Raw genomic sequence first — 12,394 nt, 5'->3', positions numbered from 1 at the left:
GTGGGCGAGAAATAACTAGGCAATGAAAATTTGCTGAAGTTTTTGTAATGTTTAAGCAATCTGAATAAAAGTTTCTGTCTGTACATTATGAAATAGAATTACATATGTGCATACAAATTTCACAATATGATGATCCTGTGAAATACATGAAGCACATCCTTAAGTTTTCTTTTTGGAAAGGTCCCAATAGTTCTAAATTCCACTGCAATGTGCCAGTGGTTAGAAGAAATAATTTTGTGAGAGTAGGTCAGTCGTGAGTGTGCAATGTCAGTTTCATACAAAATTTCATTAAGATCCATCACCTAAGAACTCCATTGATTTAGTGCTGAGGTGCATACTGAAATCTGTCTGAATGGAGTTGGATTACCATATTGACCTGTGCAGAGTAACAAAGGGTGCTGACATTAGCATTTGTGAGTTAACTTTGTGATAACCACTGGCACTTAAACATGGACAGTTACATTACACATGTGCAAAATTGTATCCTAATTTGACAATATATGAAAAAAATATAACAAGTTCAAATCATTCAAATAATTTTGAAACATGGTATATAATAAGTAACCCTCCACATGCAGAACACATCACAAAGAGTTGGCAATCATGAAATGACATATATATAGTATAACATAAAAAACACTCATTTCATTGCTACAACACATCTCTGCAAACTAAAACAACAGAGGCCGACCTCCATGGTGAAGTGGTTAGGCATGTCCTGGGTTCCAATCTCTGCCTGGGAATGTGTGTTCTCTGTGAGTGTGACTTCATCAATTTCAACCTTTCATCACTCATCTCCACGATTAACCAAAAGTGGCAGAAAAGTGATGTAAAATAAACCAAACCAAGCAATCAAAAACAACAGAAAGTGTTCATATGTAAAACTATTCATAAAGAAATCATATTTTGTTCTTAAATATGGGAGACTTGAAATCCAAGCTTCATTGTTTAATTGCTACATGGAAAAATTCATGACTTTGCCCATATACAAGAAGCAATTCTGAAAATGACTAAATATTCAAGTTGAGGAAATTTTGAGGACCTATGATCAAAGTCTTATGATACTTGGTTTCACTAATGTGAAAATATTTCATGTACTCACCTTTCAGTCTCTGCAGATGGACATTCATCTTCAATTGTGAGTTCACTCTTCACATCTTCAGGCTCTACATTAACATTGTCACTCTCATCACTTTTGCATGTAACAGCACCAAACTCTGCACTCGCATCCAAATATTTACAATCATTCTGCAAAAATTCAATCATCCCAGCACCAGAGTTGAATGGTATGTGAAAGGCAACATTTCCTGGTTCATTGACTTTCATTTGTTCCAACTTTGGTTCAGATTTAATAACTGATGATGATGATGCTGGCTGCCAAGTGTTTTCAGTTGACTCTTCATTTGGTTCACACTTGATTGAACAGCTCATGAAATGAGGTTCTGCCTTCAGGAGGTTGGACAAAGAGTGATCAAGAAACTCCATCTGTGTTGATGAGGGTGAGGCACTTGCAATCTGAAAAGACATTTTACACACGAACATCAGATGGTGCTCAAATATTGGTGAGCCCAACTTAAGAGTTCAGTATGGGGCTTATGACGACAGCATTGCCGCATGGTGCGCAGCAGAAGATTGTTCCTTTGCACATTGAGCGTTTGCTGTAGTACATGCCAACACAAAAGTTAGTGGTGCACGCAGGCCCGTACCCAAGGGGGCATTGGAGCCATGTCCCTCCCTCAAAGATTACAAGAATCTTTGCTAATACGTATCATTTAATTTATAAATATATTATTTTCTAAACATAGAATTATAATGGCCGTTCGGTGGTACTGGTAAATGAGTATTAAATGAAATTTTAAAATATCGCTACTTTGCAGAATACAGTTTACTTTCTCTTGGTGGACAAGGCTTAACATTAAGTAGCCATCCATAGCAGGGGGGTAATCATCACCACTGTAAGCAATAAAAGTAAAATAAGAATGCAAGATAAATATAAGAATGGAATATTAATTGATTATATTAATAGAAAGCAGAACTTAAACATAATAAAAGCATTTCAACTACATTTTGCAATCTGGCATTTTAACCAGTTAGTTTGCTACTTTTGTACTTTTTAAATATTTGAAATACTATATAAAAGTAACAAATTAATTCCTTTATGCATAATGTTTAGCAATTTACTTCTGTATGTAACATAATAAATATGTATTTTATAATAAACCAATATACCAAATAAAAAATTGCCTTTCACATTTTTTCGGTGGCCGCGGTGGCTTAGTCGGTAACGTGTCTGACTACCATGCTAAAGGTCCCAGGTTCGATCCCCAGCCAGTTCAAATCCGGGGACTTTTCTGACATTGGTGGCGGCCCCCCGTTGAATAACATGGGTACCTGGGGGAAACCCTGGGGGTAAAGGTGGTCAGGGGTGTGATGCTGATCATATCACCCCCACTCACAACCGGATCAAGAAAGTGTGGGGCGTTACCCCACACTCCCTATATGGCTTCATGGCATGGTGCCTAGCACAAATATCCTGTGTCCGGGGTTGGGTCCATGGTTACTGTATAATATAAGAGCACAAATTCATAAAACAAAGAAACCTCCATCTAAGAAAAAGGAGAAAATAATAGGGAATAGCAAAATAATTATATGATGAATTTACAATGCTACTAAATTCTTATTCCAAAGGGGCAACACTGTCTATTGGGTCACCACTGCCTGAGGAATCCTCATTGGTGGTCACCTCCTAATCCGAAGAATCCTCGTTTAGCTGTATAATTATGGGTTCGATGTCATCCTGAAGTTCATCTGCATCCCACATTTCACTTTCAATTCTTCTTACATGCTCCACACACTTTTTCCACAGTTCACTTGTCACTTCATCGAAACCTTCACAAATCAGTCACTCCATGTCTTTTATTTTAAATGTGCTGTTTCTTGAACTGACATAGTGTTTGACCTGGGCCCAGATAAGTTCTATGGGATTCAACTCGCAGTGATAGGGAGTAACCGCAGAATTGTGTGGCCAAGATCTTTTGCCATTTCGTCTATTTTATACATATCATACTTCCACCGGATGCTTTTAAGCATCTAATTTTCATATCCTGTGTTTGGGGTTGGGTCCATGGTTTGTCCAGAATGATGATGGACCGTGGAGGGAGATTTGGAAATATCTGGTCCGGAATATACTTTTCGTAGGTCTCCCTGTCCATTTCATCATGTTCGTCGGTGGTGTTTTTTCCGGCGCACAAAAACGAGTTTCGCATTTAGAACAAAACCGTGTTCATTACTGGCATGCACTAAAACAAATCTCGCTCCCCCGACCTGTAGGTGCTGCAAGCACACTGGAAAGGCCACAGAAAAAGGCATTGTGCAGTCTTTATTGTCTTGTCCCTCCACTCTTTTTGCACAGTAGCACCAGCATTAACCCATGACTCGTTCGTGTATACAATGTACCTGTTTTCGGTCCTAAATTGTCTAATTTGACGCAGATATTTGTGACGCATAGACACAACATCTTCCCTTTCAATGAGCATTGCTTTGCTTCCCCTTTATTCATGCACAAAATCAAGTTCTTTCAACAAACGATGAAATATTGTCCTCTTTAAATTTGGCAACGAAGGGTCAGCATTTACTGATTGCAGCACAGATTGAAGGGTTGGAGGACAATTTTTGAAAAAGAACTCTTGGACTTTCCGCCACACAGCGCTTTGAACAAAGTCGTCGTATTTTACATACCTGCTGTTATTTGGCGTTTTTCTCCTCTGTCTCCTTTTGTTTGGTGTTGTAAGAATTCCTTGAACCGCTTCGCTGCGGATTTTGTAAACAGTTTTACATGAAATTCCAGTTGCTTCAGTAGTTTCAGTCAATCGAAGTAACACTTTTGCCATGATTTTTCTGCTTTACATAATAAAAAAATATTTATTACAATTTGTCTCTCTTTACTTTTAAGACACTGGCCACTTTCTCGCTTAATAACACTTCCACTTGACATTTTGCTGTTGTACAATAATAATAGAGCTAATAATGAACTCCTTGAAGGACTAGCCAAAACGAAAAAACATGCACACAATAAACCTCTTGACCCCACGGGACGGAAGGACAGAAGTCTATTGACGAACTTTTGCCTGGACATTCCCCCCTCCCCATTTCCCTCTTCCCAACATGTGTTTGCAGCAACTGGCAACATTCGGAGGGCTGTTATTTTTAGCTCCCCAAATCACGTAAACACAAGAAAAGAATATGTCTTTATTCGATGGTCTGACTTGTAAAAGAAGGTGTAGAATTTCAAAACCTTACATTTCCTCTGCTTATTGCATATTTCTTTTTTACTCTTCAAATGTTAAGCATTTTCCTTTCTGACAGAAACACTGTTATTTGGGGGTGGTGGCAACAAAGGCAAAAGCTCATAACAGACCATACTGAACTCTTAAGTTGGGCTCCTCTATAGAAGATAAAATACATGTGTGTGTGTGTGTGTGTGTGTGTGTGTGTGTGTGTGTGTGTGTAAAAAGGGAAAGGGAAACCCTCACCAGACACTGGAAAAACTCAAATGTTTACAGCTGCATCTCCAGTGGTAGAAAAAGTTTGTGGAAACGCAAGCTGTGTAAAGTTGAAAATGATGGTTAGAAAGGGATAGGGGTAGTGATGGATTAGTTGGAAAGTTAGTGGGTGGCGTCTTTCAGACCAGTGGCCTCCACGATCGCACAGTGGCAGCATCACCGCCTTGTAAACAAGGGATCCTGGGTTCAATACCCGTGGAGTCACATAGTGGTTCGGATCCCACTTTAAACTGTAGGTAGGTCCTGTCTCGATTAGCCATTCTGTGCATAAAGTGGACTTAAAACAACAAATCAATCAATCAATCTTTCAGGCCAGAGGTTGGTTGCATTCATGGCTAATATGTAGGCCCTCTCCCATCTTTTTCGTACCAAAGTGTTAATTGAAAGGGATGTTTTGATGGTTGGTAGTGACGAAAATAATTTAAGTCCAGGTTGTGGATTGAGAAGGGGTGGGTGTTAATCCTGAGGTTGAAGGCCTTCAATGTGCCCCTCCCCTAATGTTGCAGGTGAAGGTATAGATAAATTTGCTCAACTTCTTGTGTGTATGTGTCTCTTGGATTTTAAGCCTGTTCCTGGGGTTTTGGGGGCTGATTCAGAAAATTGCATCTGATAGACTGCATCAGTTCCGGTTTCTTAGAAACAGATATGATATGATAGATATGAATGCATAAAATGTTAGTCAATTCTTTGAAAGATCTCCTCTGCAGAATAGGGATATCATAACAAGCTTTGTTAATTGATTTCGCAATTAATATATTTAAACTACCCACATTTCGTATGTATAATTGATCCATGTTTCACAACTATTCCCACTCATATCATTTCATTACTGCAGATCGAACACTACAGAAGTTATGGCTACTTCAAGACGGACCTGCTTGAATCATCCCAGTGTATTTCACTATATTTGTGGGGAGTACACACTGAAAGCAATTGAAGACCCAGGGGGAAAAACGATGAATGTCGATTTTTCGCCCATTTTGAGATCGCAGCGCCATCTGATAGCTCAGAATGAGAACGGCCTTGGTTGGGAAACGATGAGAAGTGCCTGAAAAACGCATTATTATTTTGGCATATATTGATGTATTTATGAAAGAGAAATACTTGTCTTTGATTTCCTGGCAAATCGTCTCGAATGAACATTCATCGTTTTTCCCCCTGGTCCTTCAATTAGGAAACCAATTTCTGAATTTGTGAAAATAGCATATGTAGCTCATTTTGGTGTCAAGCTTGGAGATCAGGATAAGCCATGGGCTCCTCATATTGCATGCACAACTTGTACAGAGCATTTATGCCATTGGACAAAAGGATAGAGAAGCTGCTTGAGATTTGAAGTACCAATGGTATAGAGGGAACAGAAAAAATGCTTCAATGACTGTTATTTTTGTATTGTTAATATCACAGGCATCAATCAACATAATTGTGACAAGTGGTCTTACCCTAATCTACCTTCAGTCAGAAGACCTGTTCCGCATTTGGATCTTGTACCCATTCCACCTATCCATGAACTACCACAGCTCTCAGGGGATGAGTCTTGCATGTCTGATACTGCACAAGATAAAGACAGTAGGCTTAGTGTCACTGATTTCCAAACAACTTCACATAGTTGACCAGAATGAATTGAGTGATCTGATGAAGGACTTACATCTTTCCAAGGAGTCTTTGGAATTGCTTGCCTCCAGACTAAAGGAAAAGAAAGTACTTCAGCCTGGAACAAGAATTACATTTTATCAAATGGAAAAAAAAAAGATTTGCTGTCATTTTTTACTGAAGACAAAAATTAGTATTCTGCAATGACATGGAAAACATTCTGAACAAACCTGGTCTTTCAGAATATAAAACAAGTGAGTGGAGTATTTTTATTGACAGTTCAAATGTAGTTTGAAATGTGTTATTTTAAATAACAGCAACAAATATGGTTCAATTCCAATAAGTCACCCCAACAGGATGAAAGAATAGTCCAAGAGCATCTCCTTGTTCTTGGCAAATATAAAATACCATGAACATCAATGGGTGATATGTGTAGACTTGAATATGGTTATTTTTATTCTTGGTCAACCAAGTGGCTACATAGCCCCATAGCCCTATGAACCATTGACACATAACCCTACAAACCATTTGCGGAAATGTACATTCTTCAGTTACAAAAACACGTGTTAGGAAACACTGAATGGGATTGACCGGGATTACGTCATCACACATAGGCAACATCCGGCTGGAAGGAAATGGATGCAACAGCTTTTGTGCATCGGTCACACATTTATATCAAAAAACAGATGATTTACAGGCAAAATTCAATGAACGATGCGAGAAAACACTTCCACAAGTCTAAAGAAACTGCATTCGGTAAGTAATTTCTCCTGTAAATTTTATGAAATCTGTTTCCTGGAAACAGAAAGTTTCCCTTGAATTGTACTTTATTTTAATGCGCAGTGGTGTAGAAGGCAGGAAATGTGCCTAATATTTGCAATCACACACAAAGTAATAATAGAATATCTGACAGCAGACAAAGAACCATTTGACTTCACGTTCCTTTACTCGCCAGCAAGCCTATCGTAGCTAATCCGAAGAAATCGTAAGTCCCGGCCAATTTTTGGAAAATGCATGCTTTTGTTTCTCCATTTTTTTCTTTGATAAGAGCTGTCACTTACAACAAAATGTATCCCTCGCGATCCGTTTCCATACTACCTGCATAGGGAAAGTACGAGGAGGGCATTGTATTAAGACAGGTCTTCCATTGCTGGAAGTAACGTTTACTTTACCAGCGTATTTGAGGAAATGACTACAAATTTGACCACAAGCCTGTCGAGGCTACATATTAGACCACATATCGCAAGGTACCTTTATTCGGTAGGCGATTCCCGAGGTTCCGAGAATTTCTCCCATGATTATGTGCATGCTATGACGTCATTATGAGAACAGAATGGAACTTACTCCATTAGCGTATACTCGGTCGATTTTTTTTTACTTATACACACCTTTTCTCGAATGCTGTTAGAATGAGTACAAATCATCCTATTTGTGCTCTTGCCACGTGCAATAATCACAGAAGAAAATCGCCTGGAATAAAGTAACAATCGCTTCCAAAAAATCACGTTGCTGCAGCAGGATTGATTCAATTTATTCCTCAAAACTACTTACTTCCACACTCGCCTTCTGCATCATCACGTATGCAACTTTCAAAAGCCATTACACAATCGGAACTCAGGTAAAAAAAGGTAAAGTGTTCCCCTGTGCATAGCACCACGCCATGAAGGCGTATAGGGGGTGTGGGTGTAACGCCCCACACTTTCTTGATCCGGTCATGAGTGGGGGTGATGTGATCAGCATCACGCCCCTGACCGCCTTTACCCCCAAGGGTTTCCCCCAGGTACCCATGTTATTCGACGCTGGGTGGGCGCCGGGGCCGCTTCCACCGTTAGAAAAGTTCCCGGATTTGAACCGGCCGGGGATCGAACCCGGGACCTTCAGCATGGTAGTCAGACGCGTTACCGACTGAGCCACCGCGGCCACCAATCGGAACTCAGGTTCTAATTATTGCTTTATTGAATATTGAGAGCAAGATAAGATCTTTTAAGCTTTGAAGTTGAAACATCGCCTGCAAAAATAATACTTTGAACATCTCGTAGGTAGCCAACACTAATTGTCAATTGCACTGTGTTACTTTACTTCATGTGCTGAAAATATAATGTACGTCTTCCAGGACAGAAGATTTGCCCTTGCACATACTTTCAACCTTCTCGTTAAACAATGAGAACAGCTGTCATGTAAATAATGCCCAAAGAAGCTATTCAATGTAACGCATGCTTATGAAAGCAAGGAAAAATTTTTCACTGATTTTTGTGTTATCAATATAATATGTTGTATACACATCTATTATATTATAATTTAAAGATATCGTACAAATATAATACTAATTTGCTAGCTTTAATTTATTTCATATGTGCTTTAAAAACTCGCGGTGGTTCAGTCGGTAAATAGTCTGGAGGATTCTGTTCCCTGGGTGGTTGGCCTCAAAGAAGATTTTCTCAGCAACGTCCTTGCATCAAAACTGCTTTGAGGTTCACCAGGGGTCTAAAAAATAGTATTTTGGGGGCCGAAACGTGATGATAACACCACCTTCATAAATGGCCGAGATTGTGAATCATAATACCTATATTTATTCATGGCATGTTGCAACGCGCAGAAGGCACTTTTGCTTTTAAAACTTAGTACATATTTAGTTGCACACCATGACCATTCAGTCTAAGACGTCATGCTTTTTGGCTCCGGCTACAGAACGCGCAGGTTCGAGTCTCCTAGGGGAAGCGTAACAACTTTCCTTCTGAGGTTTCTGACTGTGTATGAGACCGGTGGACCCCACCATTGTGAGAAAATCCGAGAGCTATGAATGAGTAGCGTAATCCGGTAATGGAGACTTACAAAAATGACGGTGCGGTCTTTGTGCTGACCACACGTCACTTTGTAACAGGTTGGATGATCTTCTGCCTCGGCAGGTGGAAGTGTGGCCAGCAGTCGGTAGGTAGGCTTTAACCATCCCATGTATTAGTACATATAGGAATACATGCCGCGGGAATACTGACACATTAGGACATTTTTTGACTCAACTCAATCACACTGCAGAAACTCTTTTCATGTAGATTTAATAGCCAACCTCCGTGGCAGAGTGGCTAGCTCATCGCACTGCGAAGCCAGAGGTTCCAGGTTCGAATTCCAGCCTGGGTATGGATTTTGGTGAGTGGTTATTCATCAATTTCATCACTCATCCCCATCTTCGCAGTTAGCCAAAAGTGGCAGAAAAGTGAAGTATAATAAACCAAATAAAAATACAGAAACTAGATTTAATATTTCATATTTGCGTTGCTTGATTGAATTGGTGTTTTATGTCCGCTTTATGCACAGAAAGGTTAATTGCGACTGGACTAACAATTTAAAGTGGGATCCGAACCACTATGTGCCTACATCGGGTATCGAACCAGGGACCCCTTGATTACAAGGCAACGTCGCTACTACTATGCCATTGGGGAGGCCATTTTTGTGTTGCTTCACAAGACTTATTTTCTAATTGCGGACTACTAGGTCTACTAGTATTAGGAAAACACATTTCATGTGTGTTTGATATGGTATGACATTTAATTAGGAAAAGCAATTGATAATATAATATTTATACAAAGTAAATTAATGTATTAAGTATGGTCTTACAACAAATATAAGTATTACAGAATGTGATAGGAAGCCAGTGCCGAAATTAGCCGTAAGTTTTTATAATTCCTCGCATTAGTAGGGGAAGGTGGGGTAAGATTGGATAATGGGGTGAAACTGGGTACCTTGGTTCTGGCGTCATTAGTTCTCCTCTTTAGCGGAAAGATTGTGAACTACACTCCACTAGTTAAAAGAAGGAGAGGCCATATTGGCATGTTGTTGCTGTTTAATTCATGGCGTCTGTGTAGGTTAGTTTGTTTTACGATGTCATCTCTCAAATGTTAATTTTGTTTCTAAACCATCCTTATTTAATAGTCATTACAGTTATAAAACGCTCTTTAGCTCAGCTTATTATATGTTTACTAAGGATTTATACCCTAACAAACAATACGGATATAGTCCAATAGTAGCTTGGTACTGTTTAGTTTTTATAACCTCTGCACTCGGGATAAGACCGAGTACAAGCAGCGGTGCAAGACCGTGTACTACCCATCATTGTCCCATCCTTTAACAGTAAATTATATTTTTTTGTAATGATGTATTTTATAACCCAGAACAAGGAGAAGGGTGGATCCAAAGTGGAAAGTGTCTTGGCTGAGCCCACGAAAGCTGCAGTGGAGTGGAGGAAGAAGACAACTTCTTTACTTGTGACTTCTGTAACTAATATTCTTGAATTGTTCAGCTAAGGCATGAACAAATTTGTCATAGGTATAAAATAAAAATTTCTGCTACTTTTCCACTGAAAATCCCATTTTTCTATTTTCCTATAAAGTTAACATATGCACCCGGTCTTACCCCACCAGTGGGATAATACCTGGTGATTTGCCTTTTTTCAGAAAACAATCAATGATAAAAAAAAGTAGTGCAACTATGACTTTTCAGGAAAGAAATATAGCGTACTCAGTTAAACAATGCATATTTTACTTAAATCTGACACTCTAACTACCCGGTCTTACCCTCACTTTCCCTTATTCACCTTAAAATATCGTTACAAATAAAATCTAAAAATTAAGGTCCTCAAGTCAGGTGGATAAAAGACCAAATTATAATTCTCAGCTTACATTTACCTCCCATTATTAGAAGAATCATAGGACTGAAAAGCAATCTCTGACTCTTGGCTGATTAGTGCAACGTGCCTAAAATACAGAAAAACCTAACAGCATAATCGTTCCATTATTTTTATTTTGTGTTTGTATTGATTTTGTTTCGTTTTACGTATAATTCACCAATTGGCTAATCACAATGATACAAATGAATGGTGAGTAGATGAAATTGATGAAGGGAAGATCACAAGACAAAGAACACAAACCCTACATAGTAATACTCAGATTGTTGGCCCACATGGCAGAGCCTAGTAAGCCCGCAATAATGAAGATCCTAGGATATATTATTATTATGTGGAAGACGTTTGAATGCTTCCCGAAGAGACACCCTTTATGCAATAGCCACCATCCAATTCATTCACAGGCTCGATAGCCATGGGCGTTAAGTGGTATACTTTTGTTTTCACCTCCAAAGATCCCAGGTTCATGTCCCAGCATAGGCATAGGGGTTCTCTACGAGTGTTCCGTCATCAAATTAAACTAATCATCATTCATCCTGTTCATCGCGACGAGCCAAAAGTGGAAGAAAAGCGACACTAAATAACAAAAACACTAATACAAATTTATCCTCATCCTTACGGTCGACTTGGAGAATCTGAAAAGTAACGTAAAAATATTAAAGTGATATTCCAGGATATTCAGGAAAAAGTCATATCAGAATATGCCAGCACAAAAACTTTCCTTAGAATTAGACATTTAAAATAAATGTAATAGGTTAGCTGGAAAGAAAAGCCGGCACTGGGCCAAAGCCTACAGGGACAAGATATCACGCAAATAATGTCTGGAAAAGAAACTATTCATTGTTTCGGAATAAATTTATTCTTCTATCGCGTATTTCATCTCTTGTTGTCAAATCAAATTAACAGATTTGATGTATAAAATCAAAAGATGCATGAAAACAGTGTTTCATGGGCCATCTGATACATTCTCCGCATAGCTTTCTTCCGCTCATGTCCTCTTCGTGACGTCACAAGCTCTAGCGAATGACGTGCAAGTCGCGTAGTGCACCCCTCTGCACATATCCTACTATAAACATTTCCTGAATCGCCCTGCATGTTTTCTTCCGATTCGTAAGTTATTTTCTATTGATAAAAACGTCAGGAAGTACCGGAAAGTACTGTGAACGAATATGAATGTAATGTGGAACCTTACTGAAAGTAATTATCACAGTTTACATTTCGATAAAGTCCGAAGTATAGGTGAAATGAGAAGTTGAAATTACCTTTCGCAAAAATTTCTCTTTTGTAAACTTGATGCATAACACAGACTACAACCGGTAGCTCTTTTTGAGTGTTTACAGGAGGCTCGAAGGGGTTTCGTGTTTGAGAACAGCAGTAGTGACATCTCTGAGATAATACAACTAAACGTATCAAGTGAATAGTAATTTTGCAAATAGGATCATGAAGGAAATGCTATGGTAGCCACGAAAGGAGCATTTCCCACGTAGCCAATCCTCGTCTGACGACTGAACGCAGAGTTGTCGTAGTGTTGTGCGATAAGAGAAAACCTAAATGGTTAGAATTCGTG

At 39.0% G+C, this 12,394-nt stretch overlaps 1 protein-coding gene across 1 annotated transcript in view; it reads right to left on the bottom strand.

The window, feature by feature from the left end:
- The window catches only part of LOC145981379 (uncharacterized), a 30,922-nt gene extending 24,841 nt beyond the window's left edge, over positions 1-6,081 (bottom strand). The window contains exons 1-2 of the mRNA XM_083114618.1: positions 6,002-6,081; positions 1,103-1,515 (exon numbers count right to left, since the gene is read on the bottom strand). Coding sequence (XP_082970744.1) covers positions 1,103-1,485 — 383 coding nt within the window. The 5' untranslated portion in view covers positions 1,486-1,515; positions 6,002-6,081. The remainder of the gene's footprint in view (positions 1-1,102; positions 1,516-6,001) is intronic.
- Between the last annotated feature and the right edge of the window lie 6,313 nt (positions 6,082-12,394).

The sequence above is a fragment of the Lepisma saccharinum genome, chromosome 29 (assembly GCF_977018435.1).
Source record: "Lepisma saccharinum chromosome 29, izLepSacc3.1, whole genome shotgun sequence".
In the NCBI taxonomy this organism is placed as follows: Eukaryota; Metazoa; Arthropoda; class Insecta; order Zygentoma; family Lepismatidae; genus Lepisma; species Lepisma saccharinum.
Note: the sequence above shows the minus strand (reverse complement) of the source record. Positions and strands in the feature narration are given on the sequence as shown.